The sequence below is a fragment of the Temnothorax longispinosus genome, chromosome 9, assembly GCF_030848805.1.
Source record: "Temnothorax longispinosus isolate EJ_2023e chromosome 9, Tlon_JGU_v1, whole genome shotgun sequence".
Taxonomy (NCBI): domain Eukaryota; kingdom Metazoa; phylum Arthropoda; class Insecta; order Hymenoptera; family Formicidae; genus Temnothorax; species Temnothorax longispinosus.
In genome coordinates, this window is record NC_092366.1 from 8410726 (window position 1) to 8432359 (window position 21634).

Sequence of the window (21634 nt, forward strand, 5' to 3'; positions counted from 1 at the left end):
CACATTAATGAGACAAAAATTTAAAATAATGTTATTTTCTTGTCAAATCATTGTTTAACATTGTTTAAATAACATGTAACTACCTATGTAATAAAGATAGCAAATTATTAGTCTTTTCATTAAAATTTCATTAATAAACTCTAATCAAATTCCTTTAAGGTGGAAAAAACTTTTGAGCGGTAGTGTATCTATATCTATCCACCTATCTATCTAGCTATCTATCTCACTGAAATAAAACTCACCGTTTATCAAGAACCTGTATGGAGCCAGAACTACCATTATTTTCTTTTAACTTTTGTTCGTCCTTTCAAACACCTTACTTATCTACGACTAAAATTTTACCTCTTATTATTTTTCCTGAGTATATATGACAATAATTCATTAAGATTTGACTTTTTTAATATCTTTATAAGCAAAATCAAGATCTTCTTAAAAAGGATCAAAATTGATTGTAGAATTTAAATTGTATATATAAAATGCTATTTTCAGCTACCTGTACATATATTTATTTATAAAAATTAAACGAGAAAGACAGATGCATTTTCTGACGTCAAATATTTGTATCCGTCCCCATCGTATTCGGACACAATAGTCAACTCGAGAAACAACGTCATGATGCGACGCCTCGTTACTAAGTCGACCACCGAAATTAACTGTTCGAATACGCATGTAACAGTTGATAATGGCAGAGAGAAATAGAGAGAGAGAGAGAGAGAGAGACTCGTGGTGGCGTCGCAGTAACATACGGTCATAATTATGCTAATGTGCAGTATGAATGCGGTCGGCTGCGCCGTTGAATTAAGTCAGCGCAATATTAACGACGCCAATCGAGATCCGAGCGCGCGTTGGGAAATCGGGGTCCCAAATAATAATCTACCGATGTAATCGCGCCGAAGCGAGCCCGACTTCCGATAGCGGAACAGTAGTCCGATTAATTAATACGGCTAATTAATAGCTGGGACGTGACGGTGATTAAATCAACTTCGCCCTCCCCCCCTGATGACGGAGAGAAAATTAGACCGCGGGTTTGGTGCAAGTGCAAGGTGCCGCGTTTACTGGACGTAGAGGAGAAAAGGGGATTATAGAAGGGGTCGGACGCGCGCTGTTATCACCGCTGGCGATAAGGCCAACGATGTTGTTATTAAGAGTTTCGATTAAAGTTTCGCCGAGAGAGAAACTTTCCCGAGAAAATCCTCGTGGCTGTGCGAGAACACGTAAAATGAACTTTAACCGCGTTAAATGCTTAACGCGCAAGTTAACGCAAAAGTTTCGAGTGTCCGACCAAGGGGATCTCTACACGTTAACGAGGAAAAAATTTGCGTTTAGATAAGGCTTCCAACTTTTTTTCAATCAAAAAATCGGTGTTTTGGTTCTTCTTTAATGTTGCGGAGAGACGTGAAGAGGACATGCGCTCGCAGATATCTCTATTCAATCTCTATGCAATCTCCGTTTCCGGAACATTTCTGCTTTTTGCCACTATGATCTCTCCGTAGTAAAAATTTCGTCGAAATTCTTCCGTGATTCCGAATAAAATTTTATTCGCAAGATAATTTCCGTTTAAAATTAACCGAAGAGTGAAACACCGATTATTTATTTGCAGATAGATATTATGCATTTACCATTCCCCTTAAAAAAATTCAGCATTGTAAGTGATAAGTTAAAATGCAAAATTATGAAAATTATAAACTTGAGAGCTACACATTCCTACAAATCACGCTTTTGTGAATTGCGAAAGTCGGGAGGACGCTCTCAAGACTTCTCATTCTTCGTTACAACAAACTTCTCGCGTTGCAGCAGTTTTATTTTTGCAAAGCGGATTTGCTCGGGCAAATTAGTTCTTGTCGGGCGAAAAAGCTGCTACTTCGGATTGTATTCCGCGATGTTCATTCTACGTTACTTGAAACCCCCCTGGTAGATGCGGTAGGTAGAGAGAGTGGTGCGCGCGAAGAAAATGCGGGAAAACGTATTATGCAGAACGTTTCAGTGAGATGCGCAGAGAGATGTTCGTGACGGTAGAAACGAGATGAGGGACTTTAGTTGCAGCGCTCGATTTGCACGGGAACGAGCTTATCGACTGAAATACCTCGCGCCGCGTCTTCCCAGCCGCGATAAATTGTCAACCGCGTATACAAATTGTCTCTAATTATTCTCTGCTAATTACTCCTCCCCGGTAATAAATCAACGGAATAAAACTTACTCGGCGGAAATGAGAAATAATTAAACGGTTGCGACCGAGAACAAGAGTTCCCATTTTAACGCGGAACAATAAATCGAGCTCTTTCAAGCCCGGTATTAATTAATTAATACGTATTAATCCGACATGCGTAATTCTCTACCTACAAATACGAAAAGAAATTTGCCAAATTAAAATGAATCAATGTTTGATGAAAAATACCTACAAAATATAATAATTCTTTTAATATAATTTTTTGGTGATACATTCTGTAATGTATACAATGTATAACAAAAAAGATGCATAATAATCATGACAAAATCCAAGTTATAAAAAAAGGTACATGACTTTTAATAATATTAATATTTTAGTAGCTACAGGTACTACATCTAATACTAATACTACATACTATATACGTAATATAGATTTATTAAATGGTGTCACGCAATGTATGTACACGATATAAAACATTTTGTATTTCAGTGGATTTCTATTTGTGTAGGAATTTTTGTGTTAAATTTTTAAAATATACACGGATGTTAATATGTAACATATTATCATTGTGTTATTTTGACTTTTCTGTGTTAAATTAATATTCAACGTTCCTAAAAGTTAAAATAACACAATTTATATATGTAAATGCACAAATTCCTGGTGACGTATTTTATATGTTAAAATGAACATCTAAATTGTACGTGTGTTACTTCCCTCTTTACAAGAATTTCCATCTGTTAAATCGACATTTTCTTATGTTATATGTTATAAAGAGATATCGCTGTCTTCTGTTCTTTGCAAGAAAAAGAGAAGAAAGATAACGTGTTTAATGTAAGACTAACATTTTTTTTTTATTAAATTTAACATTATAAATATGTTGATTTAACATAAACTTTGATAGCGTCCATGTGTTACAATTTTGTGTAATTTTTCACGTATTACTTGTGTTATTTATTTACATATTTACCTTCTGTTAAATCAACATAAAAATTAGAGTGGATAAATTGGGACATGTGAAATGTGTTAAATTTAACACAAAATTGTTTACTGACAACTGATGAGTACTTATTAAATACATAGTATAAGCTGTTGAAAGACAGAAAGGCTATGTTTCAACTGTAAATGAGAACTCGCGAGTATTAGAAAGATATGCTACAGAGGAAGCGAAGGCAATAGGTTACAGCGCGTTGACAAGCAGACAGTCGGCAGCTTGAACTATTGCGCTATGGCACGTCGCGTCGCTTGGCTAACTTGCAATTATGAGGTCGTAATCACGGGCTGATTCGCGACGCGAATTACGCAATTAAACAATCTTGATGGAAGCACGAGGGATGCGGTGGACGGATCCTTGCGACTCGTGCCGAGAGTAATCGGCTCTCTCTCTCTCTCTCTCTCTCTCTCTCTCACCCCTCTCCCTTTCTCCCTCCTACCCTTCTCTTCGTCTTTGTCAGCAGCATCGTCACGTCGTCTCAATTGTACGCTAATTAAATGCATGCACAGTACCGACCCGTTAAGGTAACACCCTTAATCATTCCAACAGGTTGTCTATTTCTGTCTGGGTCTGCACTTTCTTGCTAACTTTCATCGGGGATTGTCGATAACTACTCATTTCAGTTGACATGCGAATAGCGCAGAAAGAAGATAATGAGCTGATAAGCGTTCGATTCGCTGAAGAAGAATTAAGAAAGCTTGAAAGGTATCGGACAGCCTATATTCGATAAATCTTATATTTTTGATAACGTATAATTATAAAAAATTATTTATATCTATTTATACCTACAAACATGCATATTATATATATATATATAAATATATATATATATATATATATATATATATATATATATATATATATATACTAGCGGTAACCGGGTTACCCGGAGGTTTTCCCCGAGAGGAGAGCTTCGAGAGAGAGAAGAGAGAGAGAGAGAGAGAGAGGAGAGAGAGAGAGAGAGAGAGAGAGAAGACGAGAGAGAGAGATATGTAAGAGCGCGAGAGAGAGAGCGAGAGAGAGAGAGAGAGAGAGCGAGAGGAGAGAGAGAGAGAGCGCGGAGCGAGAGAGAGAGAGAGAGAGAGAGAGAGAGAGAGAGAGAGAGAGAGAGAGAGAGAGAGAGAGCAGAGAGGAGGAGAGAGGATGAGGAGGAGAGAGCGAGAGAGAGAGAGAGAGAGAGAGAGATAGAGAGAGGGATCCGAGAGAGGAGAGAGAGATAGAGAGAGGAGGAGAGAGAGAGAGAGAAAGCAAGAGAGAGAGAACGAGGAGAGAGAGAGAACCCTAGAGAAAAGAGAAAGAAAGATAAAGAGAGAAGAGAGGAGATGGAGAGAGAGAGAGAGAGAGAAGAGAGAGAGCGAGAGAGAGAGAGAGAGAGAGATCCTCTCTCTCTCTCTCTCTCTTCTCTCTATATTCTCTTCTCTCTTATTCTTCTTTTTCTTCTTCTCTCTCTCTCTCTCTCTCTCTCTCTCTCTCTCCCCCTCTCTCTCTCCATCTGTCTCTCTCTCTCACCCCCTCTCCCCTCTCCCTCCCTCCTCTCTCTCTCTCTCTCTGTCTCTCTCTGTCTGTCTCTCTCTCTCTCTCCCTCTCTCTCCTCTCTCTCTCTCTCTCATACAATTCTTTCAGATTCGGTCAATTAATTCCCGAAAAATTGAAAAAATTTTGATACCGGCTTCCAAAAGATCGGTAACAAAAAATTATACACTTCATAGCACTCCCCGGAAAATTCTACCCGTTTGATCTACAATTCTTTAAAATTCGGTGAATTATTTCCCGAAAAATTAGAAAAATTATAAAAACCGATTTCCAGAAAATTGGTAACAAAAAACTATACACATAGTGGCACTCCCCGGAAAATTCTACCCCTATTTCATATACTTTTGGTAAAAATTATTTTAAAAAATTTCGATACCGGCTTCCAAAAGATCGGTAACGAAAAATTATACACTTCATAGCACTCCCCGGAAAATTCTACCCCTGTTTGATCTACAATTCTTTGAAATTCAGTGAATTATTTCCCGAAAAATTAGAAAAATTAGAAAAACCGGTTTCCAGAAAATCGGTAACAAAAAACTATACACATAGTGGCACTCCCCGGAAAATTCTACCCCTATTTCATATACTTTTGATAAAAATTCAGTTCATAGGTTTGGGCGTTGATGAGTCAGTCAGTCAGTCAGTCAGTCAGAACAATCGTGAAAAAAACACATTTTACCCCTTTTCACCCCCTTAGGGGTGGAATTTCTAAAAATCCTTTCTTAGTGGGTGCTTACGTCATGAGAGGAATACACCCTCCAAATTTCAAGTCTCTAGGTTCAGGGGTTTGGCCTGGGCGTTGATGAGTGAGTCAGTCAGTCAGGACAAGAGGCGTAAACATTCGGGGCGAATGTTATTACAGAATGCTACATTTATATATATAGATATATATAAATTTTTTGAAGATGCGAAAATAAAACAATCTAACTTCAACAATTAAAGAAAAATTACTGTACAATATGTTATTTTGTAAAATTTATATTAAATTATTCAATAATTTGTATTGAAATTTTGCAATTAATTTTGCATAAAAAGACATTTTTATTTGCATGAAAAAAGCCGAGTAAGAATATTATAAATAATTGTCTTTTTTATTTAATTCTAAAACATGTATTTGACAATATGTTATAAATTAAAAAATGCGAAATTTAAAATTTCATTACGTTAAAAGGAAGGAAATAAAAAGCTGAAATTGGCCGCTCACATGAATAATTAATATCGGCGACTGCATACGCGTGTGACGTTGTTTGAAAAGTTTGAGACAAAGCCGTCCTGCTTATACTGTATTAAAAGAACGGAGAAAACAACGTTGAAAGAGTCGATAGAGGAAGCTCGCAAACAAGCTTCTTCGCCTATATGTATGTACGCCGCCCGTGAATACCTTTATGTGCCATCCGGCGTTTTATATCGATCCAGCGATATAACGCCCCTGCCTAGAATCGAAAGGATCGCTTTCTCGAGCCATCCGGAGCCCCTTTTTTCACAGGCGTGACCGCGTATCGTATCGGATGACCGAGTTGGCGCGCCACCAAAACGCGAATGGCTCGGATGATTGTGCGAGATACTGAAGGAGAGAAAACGCTCGACCTTCCAGTCCGAATATTCATACAAATTGGCCAAGTCGATGTTTGATCAATTCGCAAACGATCGAAGAGTTCGGTCTTCAAATTCGAGAGAAACTAGAGTAATCAGCTTATTCGCCGCAAAAGATAGAAGATTGGAATAAATAATATTTGTTAGTTCTCTCTCTCTCTCTCTCTCTCTCTCTCTCTCTCTCTCTCTCTCTCTCTCTCTTCTTTCCCTCATCGCTCATAACTTCGCCATTTCAACTAAATTCGCGTATATTCCATTTATTCGCACGAGAGAGAGATCTGAACAATTTTGAGGTGTGAGCTCTCTCGACCACACCGAAATAGGTATCCCAATCCATTTACCTTCCTCGTTGCTCTCGTCCTCCAGCGTCCATATCTCTTCCTCGTCGAAGTGAGCGTCTCCGCCACGATCCTTGCCCGGGAAGAACGCGTGCGCCAGGATTTGACCTTTGCCATCGAACGGGTATCCATCTCCGTGATAACCCCTGAACAATGCGCAGCGAGAATATTATCTGGCGTTCTGCCGAACGGGATCGTCAGTCGCCATCGGAATTAATGTCTATCGCGAGTTTGCGATTTTACAGGGTTATGCGGCGTTATTATTACATCACACATGCGGTGCAAATAATTTCGAACGTCGATGTGAATTTCTAAAAGTTACGGCTGGAGCCCGAGCGCTTAGTCTGAATTTCTATCACCGTAAATATCAAAATCTGCTGATTTATATTATTATAATAATGATTTTAATAATTATTATTAATTTACGTTATATTATAATAATATGCAATAATTTTAATTTATTCTATAATAATAAAATTTTAATCATTATATAAATTTAATTTATTCTAATTCTATTCAATATGGCAAAACGGAATATAACCAGCGCATGAAATCGTCCAAAATGCATATACGTATATGTATACATGCAAAGGATAAATAGACTTCATATTGATTAAGTTTGAACTTGAATTAAACTTACCGGTGGAAATAGATCAGAATATCGGCGCGGTCGCTGTTGATCTCCTGGAAGGTGAGCTTGGAATTCCTGGCCCAGAGATCGAGGGCCTTGCTCAGCTCCAGCCGAACCCCGCCCGTGTCCAGGCCGCTAGGCTGCTCGGATCTCAAACTGCAAGAAAAAGAAAACGAAAGGAATAAGTATTCCCGCGTGAGAGTTCGATCGATCGATTAGGCGACGCGGAGAACAAACCGCGGCGACATAAACGGTAAATATTTACGCGGCGCTCGCCAAGACGATCAGCCGCGCCGGCCCCGGTAAACGCTAAACAAACGTACGTTGATCGATTGTGCCCACATGGCTCAAGTATTTACCTATTACTGATTACCTGGAAACACGCGATCGCCAACGTAAGAGCGATAGAAATGTGTCGCGCGCAAAATATTTTAGGACCGCGTCGACATTAACAATAAGTTTGATCAATGATCGGAATAATGTCGCGATTAGCCAAACATATAATATATACGATTTGAATTTTACGATTGCGTAGCAATTGTGTGCATTTTAATTTTTACGTTACATAAAAATAAAATAATATTTTAATGAACTTTAATCCTGTATTATATGTAATAATTTATAATATACTAATATCCGAGCTAATATCGCTTTGAAGGACTTATCGATTTGAAATATATTCTCTCTTTTTGTAAAACGTTCTCATCTTGTTTAAGTACATGATTTTAATTACACTGATTTAACAATTATGTTTGGCTGAAACGAAACCTTCATGTTTCACATTCTTTTTTTAAAGCATCTTACAAAAAATATCGTATTAATTATATAATTAATACGATATATTTTATACGGTATAATTTACCATATTTACGTATATTCATAAATATATTCTGGAAACAATTAATCTTGCTAAAAGCAAAAGTCTCCTATCTCTGCTTATTCGCTATCACAAAATTCTTCCGTTTTGAGTCATCTTTCTCCGCAATTATACTTCGAGCACAAGAACAGCTGTCTCACTTTCGGCGAGCTCGCTGCTATTTACACGAGGTTTCAAGTAAAAGAAGCCTCAAGTTTCTCGCGGCGCGGCGGCCGCGAGTTCGGCGCACGGAAGATACGAAAAGTTTCGCGACTCGTCAAGAGATAGATCACCTTCCCCCTTTTTTTTTAATTGTTGGAAAATACTCCAAATGCACGAAATAACGCGAGTACTCGGTATAAGTTAATAAAAAGCGGTGGCATAAATTAATTAAAAGTACCTCTCCTCTCTCTCTCTCTCTCTCTCTCTCTCTCTCTCTCTCTCTCTCTCTCTCTCTCTCTCTCTCTCTCTCTCTCTAAAGTTGCGTCACCACCACCGCCGCTTGTGTGGAATTCGTGTCAAGACTTCAAGAAGCTTTGATGTACAAGCGGAATTAATCATTTCGCGCAATACCGCGGAGTTATTTCTACGGCGACGACTGCATAATTACGATACGCTCCCGCACGGAATGTCTGTTTATGTTTCACATTGCAAGCGTGTTCCTCCTTTATTTACTCGAGGTCTGTTTATATGTGTGTTTTATTTATTTGCTGTCTATATACGCGTAAATACTGTCTGTCTATATAGTATCGTAAATACTCGCAACAGAGGAAGCTCTTATCACTGTGTTTCTTGACACCATTCAAATTTCACGAAATATTTCATAAATATTTCTTTTCATAATAATTTATATATTGCACAATTATAGATATTTGTTTATTTATATGTTGATATTGAAACGTTGTTTGCGGCGATCGCCTTTTTAAATTAATTAGTTATAGATAATTGTTGTGTGCAGTACGTTTGATTTAATTATATTATTATATATATATGTATTTATTTATTTTTTTGTTCCTGCGTTTCTATTTTCCTATTTTAGATGTCAACCTAATCTTAATAATTTCCATATAATTTTTATTTCATCATTACTAAAAGTATTTTTTCCCAATTTCGTTTATTTGCTTATCTATACCTTTCCACAAATATTTCACCTCGTTATTATGAAAATTGATTAAAAACATGATCTTTATATTTTATCGTATTACCTAAGCGAAATAAACTTTCTGCACATAAATGTCTCCTAATTATTTATAATTTTGCCATTTAATTAATCCCGGCTCGCGTATGTCAGTATTAACTGTAACGATCACCGTATTAACTCCAACTTTTGATGAAGCGATCTGATTTGCGTCGATGCGCGCGATTTATGTCCGACAGAAAGCCGGCCGCGAGAATTTACATTATTAACGGCCGCCGCCGCCCGCGGGGTAATATCGGAAATGGGAAACGGGGCCCGGTAACATCGACGATGATGATTACGCGTATCGCCGCGGTGCATCGTCGCTCGCCCGCGTTTACGTGCCCGTTTTATTGAAACGATGAACATATCGCTTAATTAGGCGATCCGATCCGACACTGATCGATGCATCGCGGAACTTTCCAGCGGAGAGAATCAACATTTCCGATGCAGCTTCCGCGATTCCTCCGCGCTTATTTGCACTTGTATGTATGTACAATTTCTCGCGCAGTTCTCGATGCGCGGGGGCGAAAATACACGTGCCAACTTTTACCGAACAGTTTCGCGAATATGCAGAACGACGCAAATGTAACTTGGGTGTTTAGAAATGTCGAAGTTCGAATTTCGAAATATAATATATATATGTATATAATATATGTTATAATAGAATAGTTTGAAGACTGTTATACTCCTAGCGCGCGGATTCTGAATACGCTCTAAATTTCGACGTTAGATTTCCGCGTAGGATGTTTCGAAGTTACCACAATTCCGGTCTGAGAGATCTCGAAATTTTCGTAACCCCCAGAAAGTTCGTGAATTCCATTATAATTTTACGGGCCGCGGGTATATACCCACGTAATAGCGAAATTAACGTCGTGACCCGAATAGCGGATGAGAAATTTTCGCAGTATCTTTCAGGTGCAAGATTAAAAGACGATTTTAAAATACGCCCGATACGCGACGCGACGCCTGTTGGCGGTAGCATATTATTTCTCGCTGTAAATTCGCTATCGATCACTCCTTCCGTCGTCCCTCGAGTGGATCGTCCCTCTTTCCTCGGCACAGGCGACACACGCAGGCGTACATACACACGCACGCACACACTACGCCATCTTTACATAGCTAGCGTAACACGTTTTTGTAATATATCAGAATAATAGACGTTCGCGAAAGAATCGGAAAGAAATGCGAGGCGAGACAAAAAGACATAATTGCGCGAGAAAGTCGAGAGAAAAAGAAAAGAACCTTATGCCAAGGTAAACGTGGTGTACGATATTTTAAAATAATATTTGCAATATTTTTCTTTGAAATACAAATTGAGATAAATATATACGAACCGACGTAATAAGAGACTGTGCGATGAAGTAAAAGCTCGATTATCCAATGCGCGTTATATATGCTTGACAGTCTTGTTTCTTTTTCCCTTTTTTTCGAAAACTTCCTCTCTCGGTATTCATATTTCAAAAAGTTGATGAAAAACTATGCGCTTCCATTAATTTAATCCAACCGCAACTCTGTTGGTTGTAAAGATGGGAGAATGTTGCACACAGGGCGGTTGACCAGTAATGCGTTAAAAATGGAGAACATTCCCGGATCCGACGGACAAATGAAGAAAAAGGAATCGGTCAGTTGTGAGCGCACACACGGACAATTTAGCGCCCGTTAGACAACTGACGGAGATTAATGGGGGCGAATATAGGCGTTCGGATAAATAGGTAAATTGATTGTTACGGCTCGCCTTGGATAAAATGGGGCAGGCGTTCGTTTAGTTTAAAACGAGCGAGCATATTTCGCTCGGGCGCGCGAGTTCTCTCACTGTCCGCCTTAATTTAACGCGTTCGTCTACATGTCAATAATCCTTGGGTCGATACGGGGTCGAGAGACAAGACGGTAATCATCAACGTCGGCTTGCGTCGAATTTTCCTGGCTTTAAAAGAAGTTCCTCGGAAGCAAGAAATGTATAAGAATCTGTCGAAATGTATTTAGCTGCAAAGAATAACACCAGGAGACTAAAAAAACAGAGAAAAGAAGTAGAGGAAGAAAAAGAATAAATATAGATTTCAAATAAAGTCATTTTTGTATAGTGCAATCGTGTCTCTCTCTCTCTCTCTCTCTCTCTCTCTCTCTCTCTCTCTCTCTCTCTCTCTCTCTCTCTCTCTCTCTCTCTCTCTCTCGATTTCTTGGTGACCTAATTAACCCCCGCCGCAAAAGCTATCGCGTTTCACTTGACATTTAACAGATCATTTATCGATGCATCCACAATTAGCCGGCAGGAAACAATTTGCCTCGTGCAGTTTCATCCACGTGCATTCAGGCGCATCTAATTTCGCAAGAGTAACCGCATCCGCGTATACCATTAATATCGCGCCTTCAACATCGTCTCATATTCATTACGTGGCCAATCAGTAATGAACATCGCGAAGCAAAAGAGAGATACCGTGATAAATATAGATACTGCGTCAGGAATGTGCAGCCAATGCGGCGCGGGTGTAGAATTAAAGCATTTTAAAGCGCGTTTACTTTATTAATGCTCCGCGATTGGGGAAACAACGTGAGTTCCGACTGAATTATCGCGGCTCGCCCGTCCCCTCGCGAGGATTATCTTCTGAAAAATCGATCGCATATTTCATCGAACTTATATAATCGCCAAATTCCCGTACGATCAAAGCGGCGCACAGTCTGTCAAATATAATCCGGCGATTACCATAAGCACGCACGGAGAAAAACTTGTTCGAGTCTTAATCCATGTTGAAATAAATCTCCTCTTTGTGAAATGTTTTGTTAATAAGAAAAAGGTGGCGAAACTTCCGAAAACGTTCATGCTCAGATTTAGGTCAAACTTTATAAATAGGTTCCTTTTAGATAAAAAAGACGTATACCAAAAAGATTTTTTGCGACTCCAAAGTTTAGCAACTTTTTAAATGTTTTTTCGAATTAGCTCAGTATAGTACGAGCGAACTCTCTAACTCAGTATATTACAAACCAAAACAGGTCTTAAGTAATGTAAACATAACCATAAAGTCATACCCGTCAAAGTCATAACATAAACATTATTGGCAAAACTTCAGAAAATCAGAAACGTACGTTGTAAACCCACGTGACATCTCGTTTCGCGTAGAAAGTGTATGCGCGGAGGCAGCAAGTTTAAAATGTTAAAAAAGTTGCTAAACTTTGGAGTCGCAAAAAATCCTTTTGGTATAGGTCTTTTTTATCTAAAAGAAACCTATTCACAAAGTTTCCCCTAAATCGAAGCATGGACGTTTTCGGAAGAACAGCCTCAAAATCAATCATTTTAATATTAGTAACAAAACTATACTATGAGATTTAGAGAGTTATGAAATTGTATAATCTCGATGTTTCTCACGAGGAAAAGAACGCCATATTACATACGACACAATAAATAAAATTGGTAAGTGAAAAAGGCAACGCGGCAGGTAGGAGAGAACGATGTAAATTCTGCGGTGACAATAAGCCACCGAGAGCAAGGCAAATTTGGTAAACTTCGGCCGTGTAATGCCTCCTCCTCCCATGTATAAGCATCCCCTGTGAGTGTTTTGCTCCGAAACTTTGATGAATGGACTTTACGACGTCGTGTTCGCTGCCTACGCCGTCGTACTAATACACTGTCTTTTGGCAACTTTAATAATAATTACGTGTGACATTTGCGCCGCCGTTTCTACCGCGATAAAATTTGCTGAAATTTAAAGTCGTAACTTTAACTTTTAAAAAATTGGAACGCAGTGGAGTTTTAGAGACTCCAATGTACTTAAAAAGAAACAAAGAAAAAGTTTAACATGTGTACAGAAAGAAGAAATAAAAAATACTAGTGGATCTTACGTCGTGATAATAAAATTCTAATTATAATAATTAATATATATTAATAGTTTGCTGTATAATAATTAATAAGCTAATGTAAAATAATATTTAACGTTTTAATAATATATATTTGACATATGCAACAATCGCTATAAATGTAAAATTTAATTATTTGCGATAATTTGCTGTAGTAACAGAACGGAAGAAAAAGATTTTCATATCAAAGAATTATTAAAAAGTTTTCTTTAAGGAGCCATATTGTGCGACTATATACGTGTAGCACTATATACGTATAGTGCTTCAGAATATATAGTTCTTCATTTTCACGATCACTATAAAATGTGTAAAAATTTCATTCCTGGGACGGGACGGGATCTTATAAAAATGGGAATTTTTTATCGCACCAGTAGGCACGAATTTTTAAGCGGAAGATGCGACCCAGCTCGTAATCGTTCCTGCACCGTTCGCAATTTTCGCAGGTTCGTAAATTTCGCCGAGGAGCGACACACCGCCATCGCTGACATATAACCGTAACTTTAATATGATTTATTCGCGAGAAAGATACGAGGTCTATCCGGTAATAAAAACTCGAAAACAAAAGTAGACTTTAGTAAAGTAGACTTTAGTAAAGTTCAGAATTTTTCGAATTCTTTTTTGAGGTGTAACTTTATGCAGAAAAAATTAATCAAAATAAAATATTTAATAGAAAATTAATTAAAATACCAAGTTATATGTATAGAATGCAAAACTTGATTTCAAAAAGATTCAGTTGTTATAAAATTAATTTCGTTTATAAATAACTCGAGCGGACAAGTAACCGAAATTATAAAATATATATTATATATATCATAACTTTCAGTGTAAAGATTACATATACTCGCGAAGCGGGAAGCGCTGAAAGTATTGTGAACTAAATTTACTCGCGCGACAATAAGAAGTCGGCGGTAAAACGAATAAACCGTGAAATGAAACAATAGATCATCCGAGGATATTAATTTTCCACTTTCAACTCTACTTCGCCGGCCTCGTCCTCTCGGTGCTTTTACATTTGCGCCCGATATATAACATTGCGCTCGAATAATGCATAGACGCGAATGTACGAGAAAAAGCCGATGAGTGCTCGAGACCACGGTCTGTAAGACCGTGCTCGAGACAATCTTTTTTTTCCCTTTTTCATCGCGGAAGTCGGCAATGTGTCGTGCGAATAATCCGACGAGTTAATTACAAGTTAATTAACGAGGAAATATCTGCCGATTCTCATGACGACTCTGTCGATTTATCCTGAATCTAATGAAGAATTAAAAAATTCGACATTTATTTTCGTACAAGAGGCATGTGTGCACCGTAATTAAAGAAAAATACTAATCACCCGGATTAATATTTTTAACCATTAACAGATTAATAAGATTGTACATTGTTCAAATATCACTCAAATGTTTTTATATAAACAGAGCGTCGGTTTTCTTTTGATAAGGTAAATTGTATCAAGAAGAATGGTAATATTCGTGGGTGAAAACCGAACGACTGTGCGAAAGATATTCTCTGTACATTTAGAAAGAAAGAATCGAGCGAAAAATATGAGACGCTAAGAGAGCGGCGTTACATCAAGTAAAATTAACAACGATACATTTTTCGTCGGAATACAAAATCTTTTGTTCCGCGACGTTGAGCGTTAATGAGATTAAAGCAAGGGAGAGAGAAGAATAGCAAATACGAAAAGGCAACCCACAAATGCAGCCCACTAACACGCTGCGAGGTTGAACACAAAAGATAAACGAGACAATGGTGCAAAACGGGAGCGCAAAAACATAGGTAATTAGTTGTCATTGCATGGAATGCAACATTCATGGACCACTTTCGATTTCGCGGTTCCTCGAACAGGCAAATGTGTACGAATCAATCGCGAATAAAGCACTCGCGCCAATGCGCCACTAATTAGTGCACGCGCGCGCACCGCAAAACTTACATTAATTTTTAATAGTGCCAGAAACCTGTAACGCGCATTTGTCGGCAGCGCGACAATTGTCGTAAAGCAAACGTCAATGTCTCGCGGCTGACATTCGCGACAGGAAGCGATAGGGATTGAAGTGTTGATCGCATATTTCGAACGAAATGCCGAACAACCGGTCAAAACGCGTGTGATAATAACGGTGAAAGATTAAAAAAAAATACAAAGGCTCAATTCTCGTGGATTAAAAATTGTAAATTTAATAATAAAAATAAATGAAACGTAAGTTTAGACGATTCCGAAAAATTTGCACTTCGATTCTTGGATGTACCTTTACATCCTATTCCCTACTCTACAACGATATAATTAGGTAAGTAATGTGTGTGTTAATCGTATTATAAAATATATAACATTCTATAATATGTGTGTGTATGTGTGAGAAATTCAATAAATATATTACAGTATTCCTACCATTATACAAATAAATTACAAATCGCGTTCAGTGTTTCATTTAAATTCATATTCAATTTAATAAAATTCATGTTCGATTATCTCGAATCTCTCGGCATCGCGAATCCATTCTCTTTTTCTCCTTCCTCGATTTTTCTCTTTATATTTTTATTCGTCCTCGCGGAAACACTCAGGGAAAAATATTTCACAATATGAAAAACGCGGCTCTCGCATACTGTCCCTTCCGATGTCGGGGATGATATTGTTTAAGTCATTGTCGCGCTCACGCGTGCGACAGCTTGGAGCACCATCGTCCGATTTCCAAAGCAGATCTCTCCCCCCTTCCCCTTCTCTATCCGATATTCGCGCAATTGCCACCGCAGAGAGCGTCCCGCGAATCGTCCGCGCCAGATGACAACCGCGAGATTGGCGATGACAGCACTCGACGGTCGATGACAGACGCCCCCGTGGAAAAGTTAATTCCTTTATTCAGAAAACGATCGGAAATTCAAGAGTCGCGTCAGCCGCAACTAACGTGGATTTCGCGATTCTTCGAATTTCATATTGGCATGTACTTTAAGTAAAAGAATGATATGTTGCAAAGTAGCGGACAAGCGAGAAGTAGAGCCACCGCAATTTTCATTCATGATCATCTCGCATACGCTATACTGCAGGATTAAACTTGAAAAAGGAGAAGAATGGTGGAACTTGTTCGCGGCGAAGAATTACAACGCTTGATATAAAACAATTAATTCATTGATTAATACAACGTTGTCGAGCGATCGTGAATAGCGGTACAACCAGCACTCGACCACGGTGCTGACGGCACTCGATTCATTTCGACTACACTCACTTCGACTCCTAAGGTTTGTTCGCGTCGCACGCCCCACCATGCTCCTACTCACTCCAACGCACTCCAAAAACTCATCTGCTCCAATCGCCACCCTTTATCCGTGATCCAAGTGCCTCTGGTGTATATTGGAGTATGCGACGCGAACAAACCTCTATTTTCCATGGGCAAGTACTCGTGGATCGCGATAGCGGTATCGAAAGCTCTTTTTCGCGCGATGTGAATTTGCGGACGACAGATCGAAGTGGTCAAGTATCTCGCCGATATCGGAGCGCAATTGACGGCTCGGAGGAGCTTCATAAATCAGGCAGATCGTCGATCGAGAGAGAGTGAGAGAGAGACGGATAGAGGCCTCTCAAGGGAAATAAAGCGAGATAGAGATAACAGAAGATAACAGGTGCCACGAGCGGCTTTGAGGACCTCTGACAATGACTGCGATCCTATTCAGCGTATCCTCGAAGAGTCATGAACGGATAAAGGGAAAGAGAGAGAGAGAGAGAGAGAGAGAGAGAGAGAGAGAGAGAGAGAGAGAGAGAGAGAAACACGACCCGCCTAAACTGTCCCGCGATCACTCCGTCAATAATCTCGTTCACATAGAGTGTGTGCCACTGTCAGCGCTTATTGACACGCTTTTCCGTCGCGAATGTATTGCGGATGACGGGCCCGAAGAGCTTCGATAATTCGAGTCGCGTCGCGATTTCACGTCTCGCTATTTAATTATTTTACAGAGAAAATTAAATCGTCGACGTTACGCGGCTTTCTCTCGCAGCGGATTAAAAATAAAAAAATAAAACTGAAATCCACGTTCTCGATCGCATCGTAATTCTCTTACGGTACAATTATTTTACTCTCTAAATCTCATAGAGTAGTTTTGCCACTAATATATATCAGAGTGATTGCGTCACTCCAAAGAGAGAGGGTTGCAACTCTAATTGAGTAAATGCGGACACTCATAAGGTAGGAGTACATTTTTCACTCAAATTTTTAGAGCTACTTTACCGGAGTGATACAATCTCATCACTCTAAAACTCTAAAGTGAATCACGATTCACTGAAAATCGATTCACTAATAAATGACTTTACCCGAGTGAAATTTTTTCAATTAAAATTGTAGAGTGACATAATTTAGTCCTATGGACACTGATCTACTGCACTCGAAAGGAGTGCCCTTTCACTCCAACTTATAGAGCATAATTTTACTCTTTCTTAGAGTGGCGAATAACTCGAAGTGCACAGGCTCAATTTTAATTTTTCGTTACACTTGCATTTCACTCTTCGACTTTTAGAGAATATAAAGTATAATACGATTCTTTATTTAGTCGCTGCTTCTTTGAAAAATATAACGGCAAAGAGTGTACATATATATAAATTTGATGGATAAGTGCCATGTATATAAATATCGACCTTGTATAATTTCCGACCTTATGCAAACGTTCCACATCTTGGGGAATTTTCCAGCGGATTCCGTGCCGCGATCGGTGGAACTTTCCCATCCATATCCCGTCGGTTCCTGTCAATTCACGAGAGCCGTTCCAATTATCTCGAGACAATATTAGGAGGATCTTCTGTCTCCCCTTCCTCCACCCCGCGCCGATGTACTGCAACCGCAATTGTGCGGATAATAATCGCGAGTGTGGGCCGCTTCCGCAACAACGTGCTCGAATTAATTAATACGTGCGCGAGTGTAAAATGGGACTGTTAACCATCCTCACGTCGAACACGAAACCGTCGGCTGCACTCGTTCATCTCTTTTCCGTTAATTCGCTCTTTCATTCGGACCCTGTGTACATGTCCTGTACACGAATTTTAAACCACCGTGTACGCCGCAGGGATTTATTAAGCCTTCACGATCAGCCACATCAGTCTTCCGCGCCAACGATGCGATTATGATCGCATATTAATCAAGTTTGCATCGATTCGAGGCTCCGCTGGACTCCTCGCGATGTGATAATGAAGTATATCGCAAATCCTCCCGTTGTAATTATACCTACTGCCGTTAAACGTTTCTTTGTTTTCAAAAATTAGCACTCTCTTTATTGTTCTTAGATTATTAATGTAATTTAATTCTAGGTCAATAATTTTAATTATATTTCTTTTATCTAATATCGCGATTTATTTTGAAATCAATAAAGCAGTAGCCTGTTTAAATTGCTGATTTGATTTAGGGAAAAGTATACGCTCATACTTTCCCCTACTTTTAACTCAACGTGTTTTTAGCGGGATTTCGATAGTGAGGTACGGCTAGTAGCAACTATTTGGGTAGTTGTCCGGGAGCAACTGTGCGATAGAGAGTTAATTAGTAGAGATCCTGCGGGACAAAGCTCGTCCTCGTACAAAAGCGCGCGTCAAATTAAATCGGGCCGATCCGGTCGTCCGTCACGCGGAATCGGATCGGATCGGTCGGCGGGCTCCCGAATTGCTCGGGGCGGAACGAAAACCCATCGTTATTTCGGTACGGCGGTTTGCAGACACCCCCGTTGCGTTGTGTCGTGCCGTACGTCGTGGTTAACGTTGATCCTTTGTCGTCGCGTTACACAACGGTGGCAGGACGAGCGTTTAATGAGTACGAAAAAGAGAGTGAGTCATCGATCCTGCCATTGCGAAACCATACTGGCTATTTGCATTCAACTGTAGAAGAGCGATTTCTATGAAATCTCGGAACGAAACGTTGACTTCTGCTTTGAGAAAGAGATCGTTTTAGACTCCCAAATCCTTAAGAAATTCAAATTAAATTATAACTTTGTGGAATTAAAATTAGAATCGGAATTAGAATTGGAATATCGCTCGAAATGTATAATCGAGATATTATAGTGTAGATGAATGAATTATGAAGTTTCGAATTATTTCGAATTAAACGAAAATCAACTCGTCTATTTTTTAACGAACAGTGAATAAATATCTTAGTAACGTTAAATTAAAACTATATAATTCATGACATTGGATATCTACTACGAGCCGCACTTCCTATACGGCTTCACGCCTAAAAACTTCAGGGGAGATTTATTATCCCGGAAATTATAAAAAAATAATCCCTCGAAGTTCGATGTAAAACAGGGATTTCCATTTTTTTACACGTGAATAGATTTACGAGGGTGATAGAAGGACGCATTTCCGAGAAAATTAACTGGCATCTCCGAGTCACGATCGCGAGAAAATTTATCGATTTGACATTTGGTCGAAGATGAATACGTCGATGGCAGTGATTCTATCTCTCCGCAATCAAGTCGACGCTTGTATCGGCGATGTTTCACAACTTCCTTTAAATTAATCCGCGGCGGAAAATTCGAACATGTCCGTAACACGTGATTCAGTCGTCCTATTATATCTCCCGCCCGGATCTTTCGGCCAGACTTTATTGTCGCTCTCTCGACCGAGAGGAACGCTCGTAATCGGAAAGGGGCAGACCTTTCCGCAACAGCTTGCAGTATTTTCTCAGTATATACAGGAAGTAATCCGCAGGAACGAGGATTCTGAAACATCTCCCTTGGCTTTAAGGATAAGATAAAAAAAAACTTGAACAGATGTAGGATAATCTCTTTGTAAATATATCCAGCGTCGAATAAAAAGTCATATCGGAAGAAATCTCTTTATTTTATTAAAGTAATATTCCTTCTTTGCGTTTGTCAAATAACACTTATACGTAATTTAATGGCTTTTTAATAAAAAAAAAAGGCAAGTAACCGCGTGACCGTGTTAAAGATGTGATCTTTCATTCGACGTTACACAGCGTTCGCGAGATACTCAGGCTCGATAAACTTTATTACTTATCTTCGCGGACAACTTTCAGCTCGGCGGCAGTGTAAACGAGAGAGTTTTATATACCTATATACATACACATAACACATATACATATACTGAACAGCAAACTCCATGAATTACCCGGGCGATGAATTAAGAAATCCCTTCTCTGTCATTACCTCCGTCGATGACTCGATCGATTAATGTTCCCTACCTAACCGGAAGGAAGATGCCGAACTTTCGCGATTAACCGGCGTCTCCTGAACGAGAATCTTCGATAAAACGAGAATTCTACGTAAAGTAATCCGGGGATGTCCCCGGGGAAAGCGCCCGAGCACTTCTCTCTGGATCGAGAAGAAAATAAAACACATCTCGAATTGCAATATGTAATTAAACTAAATATATAATTTGAATCTAGTACGAGCATACATTTCTGCAATTTGAGAAGCAGTCCGTGGTATTACGCCAGTCTCGTTAATTTAAAGGTGTTACAGAAATTACATTTTAATTAGAGATGCCAGAGGCTAAAGTGAAAGAAATGGCGATTATTTAGATCAGTTGAGGTATTCTGATTATAATCGATTAAGTATTGCTAACTTGAACTCTACGGAAAAATATCATTTTCAAATTCCTCCGGGAATATATATAAATATATAAAGAGATATTTCTCTCTCTTCTTTTTATATTTCCATATGAGAATATAATATGCAGCTGAGTGATAGGGGAATGGAACATTCTACATGTAGAAATATTGAAGTCGCGCTCGAAGCGAAGGATCGTGTTTTACGATTTTGCGATACTTGTTCTTGAACAAATTTTGGCGCGGTTTCACGAGAGAAAACGAAAGCATTACATGTGCGATAAAAAACGACAGGTCTTATCGGCAGGCGAAGAAGAAAAACGTAGAAATAAAATGAAGGACGAAGGAAGGGAAAAAATGGCCTGGGTGTACGAGGTAAGTTGAAAGAGATGAGTTTCCGGAGTTTGCGAATGAGGTAATAAAATATTCCAAGAAGTTCAGATTCTTTTCAAGGACTTGGCGGTCGCGAGCGATATCTACAAGAAAGTTGATCTCCGCGGAAAAAAAGAGAGAGAGAAAGCAGGAGAGAGAGAAAGAGACAGTCGTCGAATAGTAAATGGCAGAATAAACGTGAAGTTGTAAAATCCATTTTTGCAATCATCAGTGGTACAATTGCATACAATTAGCGCTCAATTAACTGTTTAAAAAAAGGAAAAGTAGAAATTAGTATACACAGTAATAAACATTTTGTATTTAAGTAGCTTTTTATTTGTGTAGAAATTTTTGTGTTAAATTTTTAACGTACACTGGTATTAATGTAACATATTGTCATTGTGTTATTTTGACTTTTCTGCGTTAAGTTAATATTCAACGTTGCTATAAAGTCCGCTCAATTAACTCTTTAAAAAGAGTGAAAAAGTAATAAAAGGTATAGGTACACGGTAAAAAACATTTTGTATTTAAATGGATTTCTATTTGTGTAGAAATTTTTGTGTTAAATATTTAACGTACATTGGTGTTAATGTAA

General features: G+C 38.8%; 1 protein-coding gene across 3 annotated transcripts in view; it reads right to left on the reverse strand.

Annotated features, from left to right (window-relative positions):
• The window catches only part of Mmp2 (Matrix metalloproteinase 2), a 204108-nt gene that overhangs the window by 36403 nt on the left and 146071 nt on the right, over positions 1 to 21634 (reverse strand). For all 3 annotated transcript variants that reach the window (XM_071789611.1, XM_071789612.1, XM_071789613.1), the window contains 2 exons: positions 7263 to 7409; positions 6626 to 6768 (listed from right to left, as the gene is read on the reverse strand). In XM_071789611.1, the coding sequence (XP_071645712.1) occupies positions 6626 to 6768; positions 7263 to 7409 (290 nt within the window). The remainder of the gene's footprint in view (positions 1 to 6625; positions 6769 to 7262; positions 7410 to 21634) is intronic.